The sequence below is a fragment of the Lingula anatina genome, chromosome 3 (assembly GCF_051362555.1).
Source record: "Lingula anatina isolate TDL-2025a chromosome 3, LinAna3.0, whole genome shotgun sequence".
Taxonomy (NCBI): Eukaryota; Metazoa; Brachiopoda; class Lingulata; order Lingulida; family Lingulidae; genus Lingula; species Lingula anatina.
In genome coordinates, this window is record NC_141769.1 from 17,378,286 (window position 1) to 17,405,198 (window position 26,913).

At 37.5% G+C, this 26,913-nt stretch overlaps 3 protein-coding genes across 5 annotated transcripts in view; 2 read left to right on the plus strand and 1 right to left on the minus strand.

Annotated features, from left to right (window-relative positions):
- Nucleotides 1-21,427, plus strand: part of LOC106150688 (uncharacterized) — a 33,307-nt gene extending 11,880 nt beyond the window's left edge. Inside the window, exons 2-15 of one of the 3 annotated variants that reach the window (XM_013523668.2) lie at nt 6,061-6,297; nt 7,102-7,344; nt 8,483-8,743; nt 9,076-9,221; nt 9,513-9,621; nt 10,154-10,266; nt 10,573-10,807; nt 11,303-11,486; nt 12,321-12,661; nt 13,008-13,128; nt 13,775-13,810; nt 18,085-18,156; nt 18,957-19,019; nt 19,536-21,427. In XM_013523668.2, coding sequence (XP_013379122.2) covers nt 6,061-6,297; nt 7,102-7,344; nt 8,483-8,743; nt 9,076-9,221; nt 9,513-9,621; nt 10,154-10,266; nt 10,573-10,807; nt 11,303-11,486; nt 12,321-12,661; nt 13,008-13,128; nt 13,775-13,810; nt 18,085-18,156; nt 18,957-19,019; nt 19,536-19,653 — 2,279 coding nt within the window. In that variant the 3' untranslated portion in view covers nt 19,654-21,427. The remainder of the gene's footprint in view (nt 1-6,060; nt 6,298-7,101; nt 7,345-8,482; nt 8,744-9,075; nt 9,222-9,512; nt 9,622-10,153; nt 10,267-10,572; nt 10,808-11,302; nt 11,487-12,320; nt 12,662-13,007; nt 13,129-13,774; nt 13,811-18,084; nt 18,157-18,956; nt 19,020-19,535) is intronic. The other 2 variants (XM_087008699.1, XM_013523743.2) reach the window with 2 other exon arrangements.
- Nucleotides 13,813-16,716, minus strand: LOC106150817 (carbohydrate sulfotransferase 3). The gene is made up of 4 exons (XM_087007617.1): nt 16,623-16,716; nt 15,620-15,797; nt 15,118-15,458; nt 13,813-14,813 (listed from the first exon to the last, which is right to left on the minus strand). Exons 1-4 carry the CDS (start codon nt 16,714-16,716, stop codon nt 14,338-14,340), a joined length of 1,089 nt encoding a protein of 362 aa, XP_086863743.1. The 3' UTR covers nt 13,813-14,337.
- Nucleotides 21,428-22,516: 1,089 nt separating the features above from the next.
- LOC106180902 (carbohydrate sulfotransferase 1-like) lies at nt 22,517-26,032 on the plus strand. Its single transcript, XM_013565115.2, has 4 exons — nt 22,517-23,008; nt 23,334-23,514; nt 23,905-24,245; nt 25,040-26,032. Exons 1-4 carry the CDS (start codon nt 22,786-22,788, stop codon nt 25,531-25,533), a joined length of 1,239 nt encoding a protein of 412 aa, XP_013420569.2. The 5' UTR covers nt 22,517-22,785; the 3' UTR covers nt 25,534-26,032.
- The last annotated feature ends 881 nt before the right edge of the window (nt 26,033-26,913 follow it).

The following is a 26,913-nucleotide window of genomic DNA, read 5'->3' on the forward strand; positions in this document are numbered from 1 at the left end:
ACCTGAATTTAAATTGATACCTACACTTCAAGTTAGCTTTGAGGGTGGCGGTCTGTCTCAAATATAGACAGAATCAAACAAAGGGGCATTGATAGAAGAGATCAGTTGCAAAAAGTTAAAGTTTTTTTCAAAGCGGGAGGATAGATAAGGACTGCATGTGGTTCTGAACAACGGATGCCCAATGAAAAGGCAGACCCGTCCTTGAACACTTAATAAAAAGATTATTCATGTTAAAAGAAAGAAAAGTAAAAAATATCGATCCCCCTCTCTCTCTCTCTCTCTCTCTCTCTCTCTCTCACACACACACACACACACACACACACACACGAACTCACATACAGACTACAATGACATACACAAGTACATGCACACACAATTGTTGACATGCATAAGCACGCACGCGCGCACACACACACACACACACACACAGAGAGAGAGAGAGAGAGAGAGCTGTCACCTCAAAGACACGTCTGATGGGTTATTATGCTTATCAACTAAAGGCAAGGGCACTGTTTATGTGAAACACGAGAATCATAAGTACCATTTCGCATTCACCCGGGCTAAAAAAACAACCGCCACACGTGCAGGCAGTATTGTTAATCAACAAAACGGCGGTCGGTGAATCATAGATGGGAATGAGATTCTCTTATTGTTCAGGTGCATTCTTTAAGCCTAGAAGTAGCATAATGTATTTGTAGCAAAATAAACCGATATTACCTCAAATATCTACGCATTACGCGCGCATACGTTGGCGCAATGAATGCAATGCTATTCAAGCGAAATAAATACTTTATCTTTTTCCCTATGTACAACATTAGTAGCATATTTTTGAACTGAGAGAAAGGCAAGCGATATAATAATCCCAAACCGCGAAATATGCACCACATTTAAAGCCATCCTAAGCTTTCGTGCGTGACCTCGAATTCTAATAATTTTTATTCTTAATAGGATTAAAGGCGCTGATACGCATAGGATATTTAAGTCATGTATTGACTTTCAACCACAAATCTCGCTTTATTCCGACACAAAACTTCTCCTATAATTATAACTTTAGCACACTATGCCTGATACATGTACATGTACATACCGTGTAAATGAACTGAACTTGTGCTGACCACTGTGATATTTATACGCCTGGACGGGGATTCCTTAATGTGAAAAAAAGATAAAACAGCACAGTCGTGGGATATTAGCCCCTTTAAACCCCATACAGTAAAGACAAGGTGTTGCAATATGGATACATGTTTTAGTACAATGCATTACACGTCCAAGTGCATGCAATAAAAGAATTAACAGATAAATGAATTGAGAAATAAATGCATTTATGGAAAGAAAATAAGATAACTAAGAAAGTGTTCGGTTTTACAGATATATTCATCAATCAATTATAAATCTTTTAGATGGATAATTGTGCAAATTTCAAGATTGTTGCATTGACGTGGGTTTAATGCTAACACGGAGGTAAGAATTGAGCAAAGACATAAATGCTAGATGGCATCTTCGTAGCCCAGACGCTTAACAAAAAATACTATCATTTTATATCAAAGTTAAGCATTGTGCATTTCCCTGTCATTTCAAAGCATGTGCAGACATTAAGGAGAATTAAAATGTTTGTGGCTGTAGAATGCTTGAACTGGTTTTGTATAGGGTTGCCTTTTATATGCGTCTCTTAGCACAAATTACAAAATACAACTTTCCCCACCCCTACGTTATACAGGGAATATTGAGCAAAAGTCCTACACTGTAGAAATAAGCAGCATAGCTAGTGACTTACATACATCACAAAACATTTGTGCACCATTTGTGAGTCAGGATTTTCCCCTGTGTTTGATACACATGTACATGTATGTATCAAGATTCGTAATAATAATAATAATAATAATAATAATAATAATAACTAACATGGAAGGCTTCTGTTGAGAAAATGTTTTATATGTTTCTATTCATTCCATTAATAAAAAAAGAGATATATCAGTAATAAGTAAATAAACAAAAGGTGGTTTGTTACAGATCAACGCTACTCTGTAGGCTATACAGACTCTGACCTCCTGGGCTCTCTTATTCAGAAGCCAGACGTTCAGTTTCTTTTCGTAGGATTGAATTTCCCCTTGAAGGCCCCACAAGAGAGGCACCTCGGTTCACCTTGTAATGAGATAGATTCTTTTTGTCAGTATTCAGTATATATGTACTTATCCTCAATCTTTTAAACTGCAACTGCGCATGCCACGGTGAGGCCTCGTTTTCGATTTTTTATGAAGGTTTCAAAATGAAAAAGTTTATGCGCGAGAGCGAGACTTGCAGTTGGAAAACGCCAAACATGTTTTTATATACATGTAGTTGGTATATACTTCAAATCCAATAGGAAGAGGTCCATATCATTGTCACATAATAGACCGTTTATATGTGCAGTGTATGGTGTCATTCGTTAGCACAATACGTCGCGACTTAAACGACTAAGCTCCCCATTGGCACTGGTGGATTTTGATCAGCCGGTCAACGTTCCAACATTTACAGTATTTTTTTCTTTACTTTTCCTTTTTTCTCGCTTAGGCATTTTGACGTACACAGATATTAGAAGGAATAATGGTCGAGTAATACAATTTTTATCAGTCAGAACCAAAACTGGTATTTAAAAAAAATATTTCCAACTTAATATTTGCAGATCTGTCGGTCTATTCTTTCTCATGTTTGAGTAATGGAGTAAAACATGAAAACAATCGCAAAATAATTTCACAGCTTGCTACGCAGTCTTTGCGTTTTTGAGAACAAAGTTTGCGTAGGTGCTTATGTTGGGGTTTCACGTCAGTATGCGTTTTGTCTGTAATTTTGACTGGTATTTTCGAATTATTTTATGAAGTTTATATAGTAGTATTTGGTTAAAACCCGTTCTAGCAGATCAATTTATTTTCGACTCCTAGCAGTAGGCCTATATCGTATGTATAGGCATATACTTGGGACTCTTATAAAAGATGCATGGTTATATTGCTATATCTTTGGCTAGATGAAATGATTATGAGTTATTGCTAGATGAAATGATTATGAGTTATTTTTTATCCAATACCTGATTCAGGAAATGAATTGACTGTTGTAGAAGGAAATGGAGTTGGATGTTGCGGAGAAATTAGTTCATTCAGCTCCTCCAGCATGCACAACGAAACGCGTGTAAAGACGCGCACAGATACGTAGTGTACTGCTACACACATTCATAGACAGACACATTAAAACAGTAAGTCAGCGCGCACCCGCACACACCTACACACGCACACACACACACACACACACACACACTTTGTTACATCTAGTTACTTCCTTCTCTAGCTTTGGCAATGCACGTGGTCATGTGTGTTTTAACAATCACACGCAAGTAAGCACTCTCTAGAGCTTGGCATTACCTTTTGACAGCCACGCTGCATTAAAGAATTACAACTGTGCGAAAGCGGCAATATGTAACATAAATTGCGTTAAGTACGAAGTCATATCCGCTACTAATTTGACATAATAACCGGGAGAAAATGTTGTTTTTGGCTCATATTGTGTCAGAGACGGGTGTTCTTGTTGCGTTTTTTTTTCTTCTGGTGTTGGTATACCGAGTGAGTGTCCCTAAAATGTCGATTCTTTAAAAATTATTACATTATTCATTGGCTTATAGACGGCATTAAACTTACTTGCCTAGACACAATCTTTTTGTCATTCTTTTGCATGCTTTTCTTGAAATATGATGCTAAGTGGGATGAACCAAGAAAGTATTCTCTTTGGTCTGTGTATTGGCAGACATGACTTGTGTAGGCTGGGTAGTTTTTCTTATTTTATTAACATTCTCTATGATTTTACGTCCCACTTGCTTCATGTGTGGCAGCAGCACGTTCTTGGAATAAGAGACACGATGTCGGGACGAAATAATTTTAGGTGGTTGCGGCTTTATTCTTGATTGTTCCTCGATTGTTTGAAGAGATGTTATGAATCTTTGCCAGTGATGAGATTTTGATTTATGTTTTCTTATATGATTTCTCCATTGGTCCCTCCTTTCAACGTTAGGCATAGGCACTTGGCTGTTGATGATCTAATTTCAATTTGCGCATTTTCCATAACGTCTGAAATAAATCCACATAGTGGCAGGTTGCTTCCTTCACCCATTCTGCTCTTGTCGTTTGTAAGCTCTGTTTACAACAAGTGCGCGTAGGAGTTGCGGTTCACATACAACTGATTCCACGTACACTACCAAGATACACACTGCAAAATAAAAAATCGCTTCCTTTGCTTTTCTTTTATCATTTAACTCTTTTTTTATTTTCTTTCTTGTTGGTGGGAGTGTGACACTCTTTGGAAAATACGTGATAAACGCCTCATGGTAGTTGAGAGCTTTCAAGTGTTTACAATGGAGCAGAATTGAATATGCCATGCATACAAAACTCTTTTCTAACTCATTCTACATAATATATATATATATATATATATATATATATATATATATATATATATATATAATCACCGTTTGTCAAAGAGCCGCGATGTCAGAGTAAAATGCATTTTAGATAAAAGAGATTTCTTATAAACAAGAATTATCATACCACGCACCTTTCCTCCCTTTCTGAACCTCTTTTAATTATTTGAGGATCATTGAGCACGTGCTGGCGTGGGGTTACACTGGGAGAGTTGGAGCTAAAATAACAATTCTGGCACGCCTTCTCCCTTCCTGTTTACTCTGACTTCTTTCTTGACTTTGCTTGGTCGGCTGGTAGAGTTTGGGAACATTTTTATTTTTGGCGCACAAGCGGCGACATGAGTCACCATCAGTTTGCTTTGTATACTTAAGTTAGGTCAAACCGTCCGAACTTCGAATTCAGACGGAATCGGTTTTGTTGGGTAAAATCATTTGTAGATTTTGACGCGATTTCATGATGCAAATGAATGCAATTTGAAGAAGATGTTTGACGCTTTCTATGAACATACTCAGATAAATTAATTTCTTGAAATGATGGCCTTTCATTATAACCATAAACAATTGAATTAGCTAAGGTGCAGACAAATGAACAAAGGGAAAGTAAAAATTGGCAGTTGAAGAGTATTACAAAAGCCAAACCTTTAGAATTAATATCGTGTTTGATAAACTACATGGTTTAATCAACCTTAAACGAGATTTTTCTTTGTAGATTGGTGCAAACTGGTTTAGTTTGATGATATGAACCCTTTCGTTTTCACAAAAGAACGTAATGAAATTTAGTCAGCTGTAACCAATGTTAAATGAATATTCTATTTCATTTAGAGTAAAAATCGATTACGAAATTCAGAAAGACAACAACAGTTTATTAAAGTGGTTATACATGTAGTCCGGAATTAAAGTGGACAATTCTTTCGGACTCTTATTTTCAAACCAACTTTCAGTCAAAAACTTCCTGTGTGAAATGAGGCTCTGAAAGCTGCTGTGAAAGTGCTTTAATGCGTAATGCAGCTGTCAAAGTTGATCAAACATTTCGAAAATATAAGTAACAGTTAGAATGGGGTTGCCAAATGGGGGAGGGGATTTCCTGATGGTAATTTAACTTTGTTTCTTTTTATTTATCTTATTGAAAACTGTGTTAACTGTCTTTACTTTGTTAGTACATTTCTTTAACTACTATTAGATACCTGAACTTAACATATTTGTCGTGTATTTTTATTTCTGGTCGTTGCCAAGATTTTTTCTAACTTCAGAAAGAATACGATATTTCTTAAACAAAAAAAAAAAATAATAATAAAATAAAATAAAAATAAATAAATAAATAAATAACTAGGAGCATAACTTACTTAAGAGTTGTCTAGCGTCTGCACCGATGTATATGCTTTAGCTCATACGCAGTAGAGCCTCAGTATGTCGAAAAGTTTTTTACACCACCGAGCTCAATGATTTCTCCGATCTCTTGTGTCTATAGGGACGTCACGTCATCGGGGACTGGGGGACTGCATGTATGCGCCTTCAAAAGCGTGTTGCAGTTTTCATCCACGTTATCGCAGAAATACATTGTTTGGGTGTAAAAAGTAATGACAAAATGATAACAACAGCATTGTCTTTTTTATTTTCAGACACATTCAGGGGCCTTTTCTTCCGAATAGCAAACGAGCATCTCACCGTTCCGTCTGTGAAACAGCTCCTAAATAGTTCGGTGGAGGCGTGTGCGGAGCTCTGCGTCAAAGAGACCGAGTTTGAATGTCGGTCTTTTGAGCTTGACAACGTGCACAAGACGTGTCACCTTCACAGGAAGAACCACGAGGACGACGGGGTGCGACTGGAACCGGGGACGGGGACGGATCATTACAGAAGTAAGTCGGGATCACTCTCAATATAAACAGGGGCAGATCCAGAGTTATTTTCTGACAGTCTTCCAATTTATCTTCGTTGATCCATCCTCCATTTTTGACCGTCTTCAATGTAAACCTGAAAATCTGACCGTCTTCCGGAAGACCCAGAAGACGCCCTAAATCCGCCCCTGCTAAGGGCCCATTCCCATAGACACAATCGGTCTACGTAGATGGACTCAAATCAGCGGAGACTTTGAAATCAGATAAAAATATTCAGACGCGGCATCTTGTTTCCAGTGTACTCGTACAAGCACCAGCTTTTCTGTATTCTACTTAACGCCAGGAGGAGGCGTCTTAATCTGTTAAATTACTTGCATTCAGCGGAGTTAGGTCGATCCACGTACACGTGTCCTTGGAGATGGGGCCTTTAGTTTTTTGCCAGGTTGGTTGGGAGAGAGGGGCCTAAACAAAAATTTAACTGTAATATAGGGCACAGAGATGAAGACTTTTTCGTTACATAATTCTTATGTAGTGGGGAGGGGGGGGGGGTACCTCCGGAACTTAGGAGGTGGTACATACCCTCCTTTCCCCCTTGTATCCGCTACTACTCACATAGTGGACATTTGAGTTACATGTTTGATATAGTATTAGTATTATTTTGGTATGAGGATTATTTTAACGTTTTGCCATTTTAGTAGTATTTACCTTGAATCACTTTATCGCTTTGACCTGCCTCAAACGCCCAAGATTTGTCTAGAAGTTACAATGAAGAAAAAACTTTCTCTTGTTTATTTATTTATTTATTTATTTATTTATTCCGCACAGCCAACTACGTCAAGCAGTTCAGCCGCATTGTAAACCATGTCATTACCCTCCGACACAATCGTAAACTCCCGTCTATCACGGTGGAGGAATGCGCCCGAAGCTGTATCTACGAGATGGCTTTCCAGTGCCGAGGTTTCGACTACGATCACGAGAACACGATTTGTTGGCTGACAGAACTTGACGCGCAGAGCGCCGGGGGACTACGGCAGTTTAACGGCGTGGATTGTTACGAGAAAATTCCAGGTACTGTTATCCGGGTTTACACGTTTTTTGGAAGTCTTCAGAATACGTAAGGTTTATCCCGCATATGAAACTCAAGATAATTTTCATTTATTCTAGAACACAAAGTCCTTCTTTACCTTTTGTAAGTACAAATATGGGTCACTTGCAACACTTTGTAAATAAATTCAAATTATTATATTATATTATATTATATACTTATTCGTTTCACTTAATCGCATATAAATCATTTATTGTCTAATAACTCGCAACGAAAAAACCAACCACCGTTTCCAATACAAATCATTTATTTCGTTAACCCTTGCTATGAGCTGTTGTTTGCTTGGCTGCGTTACAGAATGCGTACACACCACGCACTGACTGTCCTTCACAAACTCTCCGACTATAACCATTTACAAACTTCTCTTATTTCCTCTACTTCTGCTATTTTCTTTCCCTTCTTTTCTTTTTCTTTCCTTTTTTTTTTTTTACACTTTTCAACCACCTTTTATATATTTCAATAAATTCTTTCGTTCCATATTTGAACTATTTCATTTTTATAAATATATTACCGAATGTGTAAATGCCCAGAATTTACTGTACATCAGAAACCACTATTTTCTAATGTCTTATCCCAACTACTATCTCTTCTTTGTTACCAATTTTGTACATTTTACACTGATCTATGTTTACTTCATTAATCATAATTATTTCTAAGCACATACCCTTTAATACTCCAATAAACTTATTACAGCTGTTCCATTTTGTGCCTTCTCTGATATATCACTTTCTTGACCAAACTTCTATATCATTAAAAATATTCTTTGTTTTATATTTGCGATTTACTTGGACCAGACGCAGCAAGCTGAAAACAGCCTCGAATGAAATCTGCTCATCTCACATTTCCTTTTATACTATTGTGCAATGCACAATCTGCGCATGTCAAACTCCCCGCCCTATGAACCCATTTCCTCACCTGAATTACTTCTCTAACACATTTTGCGTTGACTCGTTAAACGACAATAAATTCATTTATATTATATTATATTATATTATATTATATTATATTATATTATATTATATTATATTATATTATATTAACTGAATCAGAATTACCTCAGTAAAAAAAAAAAAATCTTTAAGATGAACGGTCTACTTGCAGTGGGTATACGGTCCCAATTCATCAACTACGGCTCCGGGCGGCTACGGAACCTCCCTGGTGGTAACGTGTACAACCAGGTCCGACTGGGGTTGTCACTGGAGGAGTGCGCCCAACTGTGTAACGACGAGGCCACCTTCCACTGCCTGAGCATCGACTATCAGTTCTCAGAACACGGCTGCTACATGAGCGAGTATATCGCGGCTAATGTGTACGGCTTGGAGACTGGACTTGTGAGGGGTGTCATGCATTTTGAGAAAATAGGTGAGTTTTCACTTTCCCATTCGGTCTACGTAAATCGATCCAGCTCAGGTGGGACTCATGCTGAATGCAATCAGTTTTACTGATTAACAGGCATCCTCCTGACGTTGGGTAGAAGACAGATTACAGCAAAGGTGGTGATTATGTACCGGTATGTAAGTTGGAAACAAGAGGGGTGTGCTTCAATGGGAATGGGCCCTTAAACGGGGTCCAATCATACTGAGTGTATACGGTCTAAATTAAATTAATACATATGTAATTAAGCAAGCCTATGTCACATGCTCCTGTGTGAGAGTGCGAGAAGAAAATTATATATATTTTGCATCTATTTACAGAAACCTATCTCCAGTTTTTCTACCCCACCCCTTACGCAGTGTTGCTAGGCAACAACCATAAGAAATATTCCGGTGTTACTCCTAATTACTGCGCCAGGATGTGCCTCCAAGAAGATGGCTTTATTTGTCGTTCCTTTGACTACCAGGTATGTTTGCATGCCTCTCCCTCTACACACACACACACACACACACACACACACACACACACACACATTTTCAATCACATCACAACCATTAGCGCATCAGACATGGAAGCAAAGGGAAATCCTCCCTTCCCTGGTGCACATGTTGCTTTTTTTTTCTAATTGGTTTGTGTCCTACATAAAATTGACGCCCTACGATCATTAACACGGCTAACGAGTGATTGGTAAAATGTCTATTTTTTATAATATTTTATCCCTCTAGTCCACAGTTTAAAATTATGTTTTACAATGTAGATTCGAGACGGGACATGTCTGATAAGCGCCAAGACAGGAAGTGATATTGGCGGACTATATAACCAAGGAATGGCACAGATCCATCACTTTGAAATGAAACCATTCTTAGGTATGTGCTTATTGAAATAAAAGAAGACTATTTGTGAACTGAACGCAGGTTCGAGGCGGGTGCGCACAAGTATGACCGTAGCCTTTGTGTGTTTGACTTGTTTAAAACAATGTGACAATGAATGTAAATGCATGCAAGCTTTTGTTAGGTAATGGTCTATTTTTATCACGTTTTACTGATCTATTTATTTTTACAAATACTAATTGTGGTTCTAAGTATAGTTGACGCTACTATGGTCAGCGTAGCTTCAGCCTCGTTTAATAAACTCTTTTTCTCAAGACGACCAAATTTATTGACCAGGAATACAATCTGCGTCGGAGTGGGATGTAACTGTCATACTGTCCTTCTCGCAAAGATACTCCATTGCTTATCGGACATCTAGACCCCAGCTGAATTAAGTAATGATGCTAATAATTGTATTCATTTCTTTTATGGGGATTAAAATATATGTCAAATGGCGCGTTTTGAACCATGAACATTTAAATTAAAGTCTGAACTAGGCTCAATGATGCGCCTTTGTTTTTCATGGAAGAATGCGGCGGTGAACTGAAGGAGACAAAAGGGACGATCGCCTCACCGAATTGGCCGCGGAACTACGCACCCCACCAGCACTGTGAGTGGAGGGTGACGGTGCCTGAACATAAGGTATGAATGCGCCCTGTTGTCAAGATTCGTATTTCTTAGTTGTATCTTTCTAAATATATAAGTTCCCTCTTCATTTCTCAGACAGAATTCAATACTGGTCCACACATACAAGCAAGAGCTATTCTTTCTATCTGTATTTTTTTCACTTTTTTATTTCATAAGACGGCACACTTGTAACGTCACAACACAGTACATTTCGAACCACACAACTCTCTCTAATTCTTACATTTTGAGAACCTGCTAATCATCAGTTTGCCTCATTTACTCTGTATCATCTAAATGACAAATATTTTTTTTCTATTATAGGTGGTTCATTTCACGTTCATTCACTTCGACTTGGGCCTCCAGACGTCCGAAACGTGCGCTGACCATAACGACAGGCTGGTCTTCTCAGAAATCTTACAGCCAGGAAATCAGACACAGATCTACTGCACACAGCCAAACACAAAGAAATGGATTTCCAAGACCAACGTTGTAAACGTGACGTTTACGTCTGACGTAGTAGGTGACGCCCCCGGGTTTCGGTTGTTTTATTCCGCTGGTGAGTGGGCAAAAGATTTAGAGGAGTGATACGGTGCATGTAAATCCTTGCAATTTTTTGCCGTAACAAAACCTTTACTTTCAAGGCAGCTGGAGTACATAAGTGCCGATTTTTATTCAATGGATTTCGAAATAACACTATTTTTTATGCATCTGTTTAGTGTCTATCCTTTTTGTTACTTTTATCGTGACCACTGCGAGCTACTCAATTGCACCTGTTGTGACGAACTTTATGAACACGTTTTTAGCAAACTGGTTTTATAGTAGGCTAGGCTATTGTAGTAGTTCATTGTTTGATTAATATTTTTGTCTACTTTTCTTGGATTGGGTATCAGGTTTCATAAAACTGCACCTTTTTATATTCTCTGAATGGCCTTGTTTTCCTCATTAGTTCTTATGGAAACGCTTTACAAAAACTTAATACAGAATTTTAGGCGTTTTTAGAAGGATCAATAATAATAATAATTGTAACTTTGAACTCCGTTGTTATTTTTAGAATGGCCGTGCAACGCGGAGCTGCGCCAGGACCAAGGACTGTTTGCGTCGCCGAATTTCCCCGAGAACTACATGTCTTCGTCGCGGTGTTCTTGGCACATACGCGCCCCGCCACGCCATCAGATACTGTTCCGTATACACTACTTCCACCTGGAACCACATCCTAGAGATATCTGTTCAAACAGGTACTGATATATTTTGATGGAGATTCATCTGTGTAGTCTTTTGATTATTTTATACGCTTAAAACTTTCAATTTCGACACTTACTTGAGAAGTACCTCACAAAGTTTTCGATCACTACTGTGGCCTTTTTTCACCGAGTTATAGCCTATAACATAAGGTACTGATATTATATCGTACAGAGAGAAGGACGGGGCCTAATATTATTTTAGACTTCATATGATTCCGGCTCAATTTGAAATTTTTATTGTGTTTTATTAAATCCCGAAGTTTCGATTGTCGAGATCCTTGAAAACGATTAATAACCCGATCGAGGTATGGTTGCCAATTATTATTATTATTTTTAAAAAATTTGACCGACAAACACGTTTAATGAAAAGGCCAACTTTAGGTTCAAAATGTAACCCGCACGATCATCATTGCTAAGTAGTTTTAGGGTTTCAAAAGGTGGGTTATTAATTACCTCCGCCAAGGAGGTTATGTTTTCACCCCTGTCTGACTGTCCGTTTGTTTGTCATCAACATAACTCAAAAAGTTATGGACCGATTTTGATGACATTTTCAGGGTAGGTGGGAAATGGGTTAACTTAGAAGTGATTAGTTTTTGGTGGTGATCCGGATCAATAATCAATCAATAATAATCAAAAATCGCTGCCTTGGCGTAGGTCTGCGCTCTCGGAGTGCTTTTCTAGTTCAATATTTGAATGGAATTCGTTCTCACTTATCCTTTTTCCGTTAAAATTTCACGTGAATTTGTACATGAAAACATTAACCTTAAAATGCCGTTGACACATGAACACGCACACGTCCCATGTAATGTTTTCTGCTTCTCCCCTCAGGTTGGACTACGTGGCAGTGTACGACGGTTCAAGCAACTCCAACAGACGCCTGGGCATCTATTGTGGTGCCCGGGCCCCCTTCTCCCTCATGTCCACTGGCAGCAACCTTCTCGTAGAATTTTCCTCAGATCCACAGGGTGAGCGAAAGGGATTCAACGCCACCTATCATTTTATATCCAACTATGAGATACCTGATGAAAACCCATCAACACGCAAGCCGAGTGAAAAACTCCCGGAGGTGACGCAAACCACGACAAAGAAGCCGGATGAGTCTAAAATAGTGATCCAGTTTGTACCAAAAGATGAAAAGGAAATTGTCAATCCGCCAAAAAGCGATGCAGGTGAGTTTTTTTTCGTAAGGTTGTGTATCTTATAAAGTCTGAAGAAATAAAATGACACAAGTAAAATAAAATTCTCATTATGAGGCACATTACTGTTCAACTTTCCTTTCATGAAGCTGCATATTTATGCTGTCCGCTTGCACAATGTTTGGTTGGCTTAATAAATGTTCTGTTTGGCACAAGATTCAAATTTGGACCGAGAAAAACGCTGGCTTAAGCGTCTTTTATGACTGTCATAGGCATTTAAGTCCGACAGTTGATTCAAAGAGATAGCAAATTAAATAGTTAAATAAGTTTAAATAAATTAAACAGTTTAGTAAGATGAAGTTCTTTTTTTTCCGCGCAGTTTCAAAGACTGACTCCCAGATACAAGAAGCTGGCGGCGGAGACATGACATGGATCATAGGAGTGGCTTTAGTGGCCTTACTCATCGCAGTGGTTATCCTGATTGTGGTCATTATATATAGGTAAGCCATCTTTATCTATTGAGCTTTTATTTGTTTGGCGTTTATATGTTTATGCTAGTATGTAAATATCTTTTATGTTAATTTATTAATTAATTAATTTATTTGTTTATTTATTTATTTATTTATTTATTTATTTATTTATTTATTTATTTATTTATCTGCCTCTCTCCGCTGCAATTGATACTGGTTGTCAATTTTGCTTTTTACCCAAAACATGCCTTTGAAATATTATCCAAATGGCATGGTGGTACACACCCGGAAGGCAGCTACGCCTCTCTGATAGTGAAGTTGCATTTTCGCTGTTTTTTTTATGTTTCTTTCAGCAATTTTTCATATTCTGTGTTTTTGCATGGCACAATAGTTTACACCCTGAATGAACATGTTCTGTCTATAGCTGGCAGTTGTCATGGTGCTCAGTATGGATTTGTTATGCATGGCATTCTAATTATCATATACGATAGAGTAATGTATGTTTTATGTCTTCTCCATGGCACCATGCATGTCATTGTAGTAGAATTGTTTTGTAATGCATTTGTAATTTGTATGTTATGTATGGAGCTCAATAGTTGATATCATTTATGTCAAAGATTTCAAATCGCCTGTCAAGAAAATCTGGTTAATTCTTCATAACATAAATGTTTTACAGGAGAAGAAAGCTTCCAAAAGAGCCGAATGACCACGAGTGAGTGCACACTAGCTTACGGATTCTCTAATCTCTGTTCTGCCACTTAAATATGGTTTGGCTATTGGTTTTTCATATATTCTTTATAAATATGACTCTTATATGTGAATCTAATCTACTGGTACATTTAATGTTGGCCATAACCTGAAAATAACCAATTATCACTTAATGTTTCTTTAACATTCTTCAGTTGTCAGGTTGCTATTAAATTTGCATGATTTACAGGCCATTATCCGTGTACGAGGTATGGAGAAAAACGCAACTCTCCTTTGCTATATGCTTTTGAAACGAATGAGGTCTTTATTAGGCCTACGGTATGTGAAATAAATACCCACAGCCGCCTAACCGTGAGACTTTCAAAATGTTGTACACATGATGATAGACAGTGTCAAGGATGTTCGTAACACAGTATACGTTTGTATTTACTTTTTGATGTGCCTTTCTTTGAACACAACATGACTGAGCATTGAACATTACACGCCGTAACCTTTCTGAAGCTTGGGCTGAACATGTCTCATTGTTGCCCCTTATTCAAGTTGAGATAACAGCTCATCATATTTTTCCGTGAGATTGGCAAATGGTATGTAGCGGTAGTGCTGCATCCCATGAGAGCAAGCCTCCTCCACCATCTCCAAAGCCCAGCGGTCCATGGTGTGTATCCACTGGTAGGCAGTGTGGATAGGGTGTGAGCGGGATGTACCGTACCATCCGTTGTCGTACCGGGCTGTTGTGCTGTTAATCACCCACTCTTTAAGCACCTCAGGCATCGGTTGTCTTAAAAATTGATATAAATTCACCGCTTCTCGCAGAGGATTTTTGACGATGTCTTCGTACCGGATGTCAATGATTCTGCCTGGGAACCTCCCTTCTAGTTCAAGACGGGTTTTTATGTTGTCTGTTAAGTTTTGGCAGTGTTCGTCTGTTGTTTTTTTAAAGGCCGCGACTGTATTTTCCCAGCTATTTTGGCCACGAAGAAATGCATTGAAATTTGACCACATGGCACCTAAAAAAAAAAAAAAATCAAGAATTAGATTACACAATCAATTATTTCAGATTATAAAATATTATATACTCTCTGAGTTAAACATACGCATAAAATATTATGGAATGTTATGACAAGAACATAATGAAAACTTTTTAAAATCTCAGATTTGTTCTATAATTATCACATAGTTGTTCTTTAGAATGTTAAATACGTTTATTTTAATTCATTCCCTAACCTGCGCATTGCATGATTGTTTTGCTTTACATATACCTTTAATATAATATCCTAAATTCAAATAGTTCGGTATTCAAAATCAACTTACCTCGAGGATCTCGTACCAAATGCAATATGTTTAGATCCGGGTTCTTATCCAAAATGTCCTCCGTCATCCGCAAGGTCATTCTGATAGTTTTGAATGCCACGATACTGGCATTGCGGCACGCACGTGTTAAGAGTGGTCGGCAGGACCTGTCGTCAGTTTTGTTTAATATGCACGCCTTAAAGCTTCCCAAATGGTGATGTCTGTCATCTACAGTGAACCATTTGTGATACGGAGGTACTGGGGCGAGAATCGATATCGGAACCTCACTGAATCTACAGTTGAGAAAGTCTGTTAAGATTTCTTTCACCTTTGGCATCTCTTGCAATGGACGAGGGGCAAGCCTGGAAGTTATAACATGGAACATTCTCTGATTACCCGTCAGCCATCTTGGAAAAAACTGATCACTTGGTGTCACCTTATCCACGAATGCTAATTATCAGCATTTAAATAAATATACCAGTGCAACGATAATACCACAATAATAAATTATTATTTATCTTACCCGTTTTTGTGTGATGAGCCCGGAAAAAGGTTGTACTTTAATAGCCATTCCACTGCCCATAGAGGCTCAAAGTAATAGAAGGCGCTGGGGTTGTAGTTGAAAAGGTTTCCAAGCCAAGACGAACCCGATCTGGCGTATGTTAAGATAATCACTTGTTTCCCTGTGTTTTTCTTGACATCTGAAATATGAAAAAGCACATGTACGCCTAAATGTAAAATAAAACCCCCGGATATTTCCCATTTTCTTAAATCATGAGTTTTAGATGCTACGTATAGATAGATTGCAATAGAATATAGATTAGTTGAAAAGTCTTAGTTGGTGTAAAAGTGGAACTTAAGATTGAACTAATATTTCCTCGACTGATATTTGCCTGCCCAACTTAGATAAGAGCTCTCTTTCAAGAATCAACCAGGTTTTGTTTATACACATTAATTAGTTTTGTTTATACATAGTAATGTCTTGTTTGTGGGTATTTTTTTTACTGTTGATGGTCAGTTCAGATTGACATGACACAATGGATACTCAGTAGTACAGAAGGGTGACAAAAGTCTTGCATCATTTTGCTTGAAGATGGACAACAGATGGGTTTATTTGGTTTTGCAATTGGTGTTTTATTGAAAAGCTATTATGTTAAGTTAGTATATTTTACTACAGGTTTAAAGACGAGTGGTATGCCCTTAAAACGCATGCTAATGTATTTTGTCTATACAGTCTGACCAGACACATCTTGGGGACATCTACACCATCCTCACTGAGAGATACAATTTCTTTTCTGTGTTCATATGTGAGCTCCCGTTTTTTCACCATAGAAGAAAGTTGACAGAAACATTTGAAAAAAAAAAAACATTCAATAACACATGGATGAAAAGTCGTCACTGGTTACGTGAGCAATACATCGCGGATCACTTTTTCAAATGCCACATGGTGCAATTTCTCACAGATGATCCAATAAATTTGTTACCCCTCTGTAGATATACATATTACAGAGCAATATTAAACATACCTTTGACCGATTCTCTGTAGCTGCTTGAGCCAGGCAAGAATCCTGCTTGGGATGTGTACACGTTTTCTCGTATACAGTACAAACAAATAACCATTAACACAAACGCCAGTGCAATCCTTCTTGCACAACTGTATATGCATTTACCTTTCATTTTAACTTCATTTACGAAGTAAAGCTTCATTTATTAATATGCGGCGTATATTTAATCACTGATCAGAATAAGATGATGTACGGGTATTCATTATGGACAGGCTGACAAAAGGCTGCTATAAATTTGCGAACAAATCCACAAATGTCATCTATCAGTCACTGACTTTTTAACATAAATATTAATATTGTGATGGTCGGGCAACGGTGTAAGGCCCCATTCCCATAGATACCATTGTTCTGCCTGGATCGACCCAACTCTGCGAGGACTGTCGCTGATTGCAATCAGTTTAATTGAATGGCACACCTCCTCCTGGCCTTAAGTAGAATACAGGATAGCTGTTGAAATACGAGTACGTTGGAAACAAGAGGAGATTAAGCTGTCAGTTAAGCTGATTGCATTTATCGAGAGTCTCCAGAGTTTGGTCGATTGACGGAGACCGATTGTGTCTATGGGAATCGGTGCTTTGTCTGTCTTACCTGTATTCATGAAGGAAGAATGCGGTTTTAATTTGGTGCGTGTTGTAATGCAGATTCCGCCCTTTTGTATTCTATCTTTAACTGAGTCTTAGGCAGGCAGGTCTACTTAATTTAATCTATTTCTTCATCTGGCATTTTGCAAACTGGGGCCATTTTTCACCATTTCCAGCTTCTATTAGGCCCGGATCTTAAGGTTGTTCTTCTTTGGTCCATTAAGCATCACGATGCTAACGGGAAATAACATTCAACTTGAAAATTGAGCTATCTCAAGTTGTGCATTAATACACGATCAAAAATACTAATAGTAGCTTAAAGGGCAATTTAAATTTTCATGTCATTTGGTTAATTTGATTGCACACATCGAGACCCCCTGCAGAGTTGGATCGATCTGCGTAGACCGATGGTGTCTATGGGAATGCGGCATAGAGTTCAAGTTCAAAGTTCATTCACAGTGTTGAAAATGCATAGAGTTTTGTAACAATCTAACCAATGTTGCGTTGATGTAGAAAGGTTGATGTAGAAAGGTTATTGCGCTGTTTTATTCTAGTATGCATGTTAGAGTATAGTTGCACCAGGTTTTCTTTCATTCTTATTTTTTCAGCTTATCCCTGCTTTACACCTTATCCCTGCTTTACTTTATCTGTATATTCTTCCCCGAAAAAAATGCACGCATCATGTATTGTTGATAATTTTCTTTTTATCTTAAAGAATAATTTTATTGATGCGACGCCCTAGCTGCACTTATCCGAGATGAGTAAAACAGTAATCTTTAACTTATTTTATGATCCAAGTAGTAAAGTGAGAGCGGTCATTCTAAAATGTATTATCGTTTTAGGAGGAGACAAACGAGAAACCAAGACAGATATCTGTACAGTGGAGAAAATGTTACGCTTTATCGAGGAGACAGGTAATAATGTAAATTAACTGCTCTAACCTAGAAAACACACCAAGATACACTAAAGCGACAAGAAATAAATAAATATAGAAATAAAAATAATAAATAAAAAACGAGGGCTACGGTATTCCTATATTTTTGTATTGGTCAAAAAGCCATGATATCAGTTCTCTTATAAATTTTCTATTGTTTTTAAGCCATACGCACGCACACACTCACACACACACACACACACACACACACACACAAACACACACACAGTTGCCTTGTGTAAGTGTGCACTCGTATGTATCCGTGCCCGTTTGTGTTTCTTTTAAATGTATTTTTAAAAGACAACACATGTAATATAAGGAGGATGAAAGGTTTTCTTAATGTATGTATTTTGAAGGCAGCATCTCATGACATGTATAATATTTTTTCTTTATTGTAAACCAAAGTATCCGCCATTGTTTGATAGGCCTATGTTGGCTGATTGATAGAAATGTTTTTTGTTTGGTTGGAATGTATCAGAACACTCATAATAATGTTGATTCGCGGACTGACTAGTCCACGTATCAAATATGGCGCTCACTTGACAATAGATTCCCGCACCCCCACACGTGCCTTTCCAGCGGGGGCAGAGCAATTAAATCTCGACACGCTTTCAAGTGGGTGGCGCCATATTTGATCCGTGGATCTGTTAGTTCGCGGATCAAATTGTTCTGAATGTGCCCTATGTTGGTCTGGTCAGTCTAAAGCATAAGTATAAAGCATGACTTGAAAAACGATCACTAATATTTTTTACTTCAAAACGGGCTGTTTTCCTTTTCCAGTGAGTCACCATACGATGCGCCCGCTGATGAGACAGCGGCCATGCAGCCGTATGGAGAGAGAAAGTAAGTCGTCCCACTAAAATGTTGACTTAAAAAGACCACAAAAACGTGGAATGGGATTTGATTTTGATTTTCGTAAAAGAGGTGTTTGAGTTAGCAGATATTTGGAGCAGTCGTTTATAAGAACGTTTGAAAAATTACGTTTGAAAAATGACTGATTTGTTTTGATAGAAATCTGTTATTTAATTTGTAGGCCTATTGGGTGTGATACCTCTCATGTTCAGTTCCAACTTTATCTCAGGCATACATTTATATCACATTGCCTACCTTTGCTTTAAAAAATAACTGAAAAGAACGACAATTGTGATTCGACTTTGATCGTGTAGTTAAGTGTATTATACAACGCTGTGATTCCTTTTGCTGCTCGGCCACTAGTTTTTATTTATCAACGAAGTCTATATATGCCTGTTTTGTGTGTAATTGTCGATAAGAACATCACTTAACTTTACTCTTCGTTCAGTTTTTCTCTTTATTGTCCTCACAACTTATTAATTAATTAATTTATTTATTTATTTTCAGCGAGAATATTTACGAGAGCATTCCAGAGCTGGATAAAAAGAACTCCTTCAACAATCCAATTTACGGAAAGGAAAAGGCAAACATGGCCAATGGCGAACCCTCAAAGGGCAGTAAATGAAGCACAAATGCATTACAAGACCTTTCATGGGCACTAGTTCGGAACCATTATTGCTCGGGAATCTCCGTATCGGTCGGTCTTTTCCGCGTCACGGAGAATTCCGAAAATTCAGCGCTGAGAAGCGCATTTGCTTTTCAAAACCTTTAAAGGTTCTATAGGAGAAAGAGCAAACGTATGTGGTGGAGAAATAAGGCAACTCAAGATGATAGAATTTCAATAATATTATCAAAAGGTCACTCCATATTTACGTGACCCCTAAAGAACCAAGGGTGCTGTTAAATCTACACTATGAACTTTATAAATATGGTTGTGCACAAAATTACTGAATTATTATTTATTAGCATCAAGCAAACAATGAATCTTACGACAACACATACAATTTTAATACTCTTGAGATATCCTCCAAGACCGAAAATCTCATTTTGCGATATTATATGCTTCACATTTAATTGCAGTGCGTTTCATTTTCTGATCAGGTCGCTAGCGGTGTGTTGAATAAGCGTAAACATTTAGTATTCTTCAGCAAAGGCTGATTATTTATATTATAAGCAATAGATTATAAAAGATGCTTTAAATACGACGCTTTAAAGCAGCTGAATCATCAAATCTATAAATTTTGTATGTATAGGATTATCGTTTATCAAGGGAGTCCCTGCTTTTGGGTGATTTTGTTCTTACCAATTGCTTTTCAGAATCGTCGCTTGATTTGGCAGTAGACATGTATAAGTCACTGACTAAATTAAAAAAAAACATTCTGCTAAAATTAATCTAATTGATATTCTGTATAAATGCTTAAGATGAATGACCTACGCAAAGGTTAGCCAATTGATGGTGTATTATTATGTTGTCACAAAACCAATGTTTGGATGAAGTGTACGCGTGAGTAGTAAATAACGGTGAACCTGGACACATTAACTTTTGAATGAATTACTTTAATTATCAAGGCAAAGGCAAAGCCAGAACATGCATATAGCTCGGTTTATTCTTATTTGCTTTCAATTATTTTTACTGAATGGCATATACTTAAAGATTCACAGAGTTGAAGAACACAATATTTACTATCTACTTATGTTTATAGGCACTTTTTATCGGGTGCGGGTCACTCGATTCACCTGCTGCAGATATCTTTTATTTAATACTCAAACTTCGATGAACGTTAAAAAATTTTTCACACTCTGAATTTTCATTGAGCACTATATGATAAACTTAAAGCGTTTTGGCAAAATTTATAGGCAATGCAAATATTTCCGTTTAAGTTGCCTTAATTCATTGCATTTACTAGAACTGCATGAGTTTACATACTTTGATTAACGCTATGGGAATTGTTACTTTTTCAAAACTTACATTGCTTACTTGATTACATGTGGATGTATTAACTTCAGCTTATATCATAACAGTGATATTTTGATTAATGCCTATTGGCAATAAACGAGTTTTTCTTTTGACCGATGAACACGAGATCTTCGGCTTAAGAAACCTTACCCAAACCTTACTCGCTATTCTGAGCCAATAAAACATCGTGCAGACGTGTTGTCACGTGCGATTGCTTTCTGAAGACGGTCGACCCTGCAGGAATCTTAATCAGAAAAATGGAAACTCCCTTGTAGTAAACAGAGAGGTTTATCATCAAAATGATAAATTGGTATTTTATGTATAAGAAAATGTTGACTATCAATACCATCCACGTTTATGTTTTTCATTCACAGTTTTCCTATTTTATATTTTGTGCAGTTTCAAATGATAAATGTGGCTTAAGAATAAAATAATAAATTGATGATGTTGTTTTGTTTTGAAGCATTTTAATTAAAATCCGTGGGGATATTTGAAGGTCCAACCAAAAATCTCTGATAAATTAATACAGATAACCGAGTGTCCAGAATTAAAATTGACCAATTAACTGTCCCCATTACATGAATATATACCGATAAATGATACTGATAATATCTTAATTGCTGCCCATGGCATGTTCTTCCCACATCGTATGGCAATGATTGTGATCTCAGACAAAACAATTACGCTATTTACGCTTCAAAGATGGTCCTCTTGAAGAATTTGGTTAGCATTATAAAATCATTATTTGTCCAATATGTTGTAATTGCAAGGTTAGAGCAAAATCTGAATGTAAATGCGCGGATTGTGTAGAGAAAGTAGCCTATTGCTATAAGCTGTGGCTTTCCAACCCTTTAATAATAAAATAATAAAAGATGCAGTGTTTGGTAAAATAAATACTAAAAAAAAGGTATTACATTTGCATTTTGTTAAATACAAAAAACGTTACCTTTAACATTCTGAAATTCCAAATCAACAATATTGTGAATATGGAAGCGATATCAATAAACCCGTGTATGGAACATGAACTTAATTTGCCTTATTAAAAACAATGAAGCTGAATTTGTAGTATTGTAAAGTGTACGTCCGTACAAAACATGCAATTGCAGGCCGCTGCCTCTCGGATGAAAACGGATTATTTAAAATTCAAGTACTTTGATGTTTTTTCCACTGATTATCACACTCGAATTTGAAAATTCTTTCATGACCATAATTGGGATAAAAGCAGGTCCTCACTTCATCCCTTTGAACAATCTGATTTCGACCCTATAAGACTAATTTAATGTCTGCACCCTATCCCAGGAGGCTACATGTGCTGGTGTTGTATTATACAATGGAGGTTTATCAAAAAAGCTTCAAAAATCATGGCAGAGAGCATTGAATAAAGATATATGCACACATATATGTTGAGTTGTGTTGAGCTTATTGAATTTTGTCTGTCTTATTCCAATTAAAACTGTCATTGTACTGCATGTACAATATCGGTCTTCTGGTACATGTACGCCACGCAAGTAATGCCGGTATTTATCGGTATTTGAGCCGTCAAAGCGGGGCGAACAAAGTGTTAAATTCTATTACTTCTAGATCGCGTCAAGACATCTAAGACATTAACCTTTATATTACTGTGGATTTCAATTAGACGAAAACGTAAGTGATGCTTAAGTGCACGTTTTGAGGTCGATTTCATATTTGGCTCAGTTATGGTGTTGGCATACACTGTACAAGTAACGACTCTATATTGAATACTTTGAATCAGCCAAGGGTTTTAGTCTATTATCTTATTGGTCAACCCGTGGATAGAGTATGGCATGGAAATGGAGGTCAGTAACGAAGACAATTTTTATGGCGCTTTCGTCTGTCTTCATGTTGGCCTTAATATACAGAGGCTTCCTGGGGTGGAATACTGTCTTCCTCCTTCCTGCGGAGAGCGACAATATCCACATCCGGCCCACTTCAAGGAATCAGACAGTCGATAAACGGATATATGACGATGGTGACACTGGGAAAATTACACAGGATATCACAGGTAATATGTGAACTTTACCTAGGCCTACACGTATACCTGAGTGCGGCTGAGACCTCGTTAACCTTGAAAACCGGCCTTGCGTAGCCTTATATTTCTACAATATGTTTTTGTGAATAGGGTTAATGGGGGAGACGAAACCTGATGTTTTGTGTTAATGCAGCTAGGATATAAAGTAATTAATATATTTGATGGCATACTACAAAACCACCATGCACGAAAGCATTGTATTGTTATGTATTGTGTTGTGTTGTATTGCACTGATTTGCATCCCATTGTTTTGTATTGCATGGTGTAGTATTGTATTGAGAAACTTTTCTCATTTCAGGTTCTCAGAATGTATCAGCGGACAAAGTGATCCTGATGACGTACGGAAGAACTGGATCCACGTGGTTTGGGCACTTGTTTGACTACAACCCCAACGCGTTTTATTATTTTGAGCCATTCCAATCGTTAAAGCGATATCTTGACAGGAGCAAGATACTGCGCTATCCACCTAACACGTTTAGGTAGCGCTTTGATCATATTTTATCTAGAATATTGGTAGAATATTAAGAAGTATAGGAATGAGTTTAAAGGCATACTCTTAAGACCTTTACATAGCAAGACATTTTCTGTCAAGTTAATAATAGCTACTCTCCCTATAACGCCAAGGTATACCTTTCTCAAAAAAAAAAAAAAAAAAAAAAAAAAAACCGAGAAAATTTCAAACTGTTTCTTATTCTTAGTTTCTCATTGATATCGTCATGAGGAGAATTTACCAGGCTAGTCTATCTCAAAACGTGTGTCCGTATGTACTCGTACTGTGGTATAATTTCTAAAAATTCCCAGAGATACATAAATGATCAGGTGCATCTCCTTAAAACTATTTAATTCACCTAGTCATATCTCCTTTTCAGAATTCTTTCAAGCAAGGATAACATACTCCCAATGATCACACAGATTGCAGATAGTTTTTTAAACTGCAGATTTTCTGAGGTACCATTACAGATATTAGCCCCAGACCCCCCGACCCATATGTCTTTTACAGACGAGGGAAGACACAGGCAGCTGACATCTTACAAAACATGCATCACATCTGGCAAAGATGACGCTTCTTGCGTCCCGTTATTATTATCTGCGTGTCACAACGCCAGCATAGTCGCCTTTAAAACTCTCCGCATGAAAATTGAAATGGCGGAGGAACTACTTACAAAGAACCCGTCGTTGAAAGTTTTGCATTTGGTGCGTGACCCACGAGGTGAGTCCATCAAGATGTACGTTTATTGCTCATAATAATACGATAAACTTGTGAAAATATTGTGGATTTCAAATCGATCTCCCCTCCCCCCAACCTAAAAGCAAATCAATCAAGTATTTTTGTTATACATGGACATGTATAACATCTGCAATGTTTCGTTTAATTACACTTCAGCAGATTTTACCTGAGCCAAAATAGAATATATATATATATATATATATATATATATATATATATATATATATATATATATATATATATATATATAATTTTACAGTTATTATCGTTAAGAGTATTTGCCAGAGCTAAAATTCTGTTTTGATGTAGATCGCTCGCCTAGAGACACGATACAATTAATTTGGAACGAACCTGGTATGTGTACGACCGAAAATCAGCATTCTTCAACTTTTCATAATGAATTCATGCTGTGCATCCACAAGTATGATTGCAAAATTTTCATATCAACATTAAAGTGTGTCACCTGAAGGTATTCATCTGTCTAAATTATCGGGGGATCCAGGGTTTGGGTGGGGTTGGACGGGGGGGGGGGGGGGGGGGGGGGGGCGTAAACAAGCTTTGTTTCTCTTTTCTTGGCAAAAATGAAACAGTATAAGAGGAGAACTTTACTAAATTAGTAAGTAGAACACATGGATTGCAGATTGCTTTTAGGAAGGGGAAGGGGGTGAAGAGTTTCCTCCGAAACTGAGAACGAAATTGAGGAAGAGCCTGGGTCCGCCATTAAAAGTAAATGGCTTTTTTTACATTGCTCATCTGTTTTTTTCTCTTTTAATAAGCAATGCTCCTGTCCATGGAGACGACGTTCCCCTATTACAGACAATTCGAAAAGCAACCAGTGGAACAACGACCTCACGCCGACGTGAAAGGTATTTGTGCCGATATGGAAGACAATATCAAAGCTTATATCAAATTAAAATCAAAATTTCCGGACAGAATTCAAGATCTCCGTTACGAAGACATGGTGCAAGAACCAATGGCCAAAGCGGTAGAGGTTTACAAATTTCTTGGGCAACCGATGCCTTGGGTGGTTCAAGACTGGGTTCGGAACAGCACCTCGTCCAATGTTGACAACGGTCCCTATGGGACATCCCGCGTGGACCCAGTTCGGACTGCTTACAAATGGATACCCTCCATCATGCCCAAGTTTGCTGAGATGATCGACGCGGAATGCAAAATGCCGATCCAACATTATGGATATGGAAATTTCTTTGAATTGAAATTGAAATACGATCTCCCTGACAGTTACAGGACTGAAAAGCTGCATTTTTGACATATATTGATAGATATGAGTCATATGACATTCTATCATTATGCCCACCATGCGCTCGCATAAGCACAATCCTGCGTCATTTGATATTAAGTATGTGTAGAAGAGTGTTTTACACCGAAACTTACTGCACAAATAACTCTTCACTTGCATCTCTCTGTTATTTGAGGTCAGTCAACTTCGGTTTTATTGCTCAGTATAGTTTTATCACAAAGTTATGGTCACTTTTTGGGCCTACGGAATATAATCTATACACAGTAATGCAAATAATATGATGTCCCATTTAGTAACTAGTGAGTGATTCTCTCTCTCTTTCTCTCTCTCCGACTGTGTGTGTACGTGTGCGTGTGCGTGTGAATGCGTGTACTGAAATGTCTCGTTCTAGAGGCATCACCATCCCTTTAATCAACTATATTAGTAATTAAGTCTCGTTTTAATCACTGGGTTGATTCAATAAAGAAGAATGTAAACCAGAAATGCGGTGCATTGTTTGTCATTCGATATGTTAATTTTTCAATTCAAGGAATTCACTCTGCTGGGCATTTTTTAAGCATAAATGAATATGGAAACGACATCCATAAACCCATGTCATTAACACGTAACTAAATTTGGCTTATTTAAAACACGCAAGCTGTATTTATCGAGGTAGAACAAATTATATGTCCAATACGTACAGGTTGCTAGCTCTTGTGTAGAGATGATTCACATCCCCAGAAATGCACTGACGTCACGTGACGTGACGTGACATTACGTCACGCCTAGCCCACTGCGCATGCGTGCATTTTTAATGCCAGATTGCCATAGGAAAATGAATGGGTTCGCGATTCGTAGGTAATTCGTGAGAATTGACAAACTAACGGCCTGATGCCGATAGACAGCAACGCTGTGATATGCTTCAAGCAACTCCTGACCAAATATCGCTAGGGTTTTTAAAAAAATTCTGTTGTACACACGTACTAAGAAGTTTGCCGTATATTGCCTAAACTACCCTCAGCAAAACGCAAATATTTTCAGTAATAGTGATTTTAGACGGTAGATTCACTCAGAAACAAAGGGAAATTAATTCTTTGCCGATAGCACCAGCTGATAGCAGTAACATACAGAGTCTGATTAAAAAATTTCATGGCAATTGAAGATTTTTTACCACTGTACAATGGAGTCCAAACAGAGCACTTGGCACAAAAACTGCCCAGTGCAAGGCCAAGAATTCAATCAGTATTTTCAATCATATTATCAGATTCTACATAAATTGACTGACCATATCACTACTCAGTATTTAACTAATCTCTTAATCCAAAATTCCTATCATCATTTAATAATTATGCAAAATTCTTCTTTCAGATTGCTATTTATTTAAATTTTTAATGCTGCAACTGTTCCAAA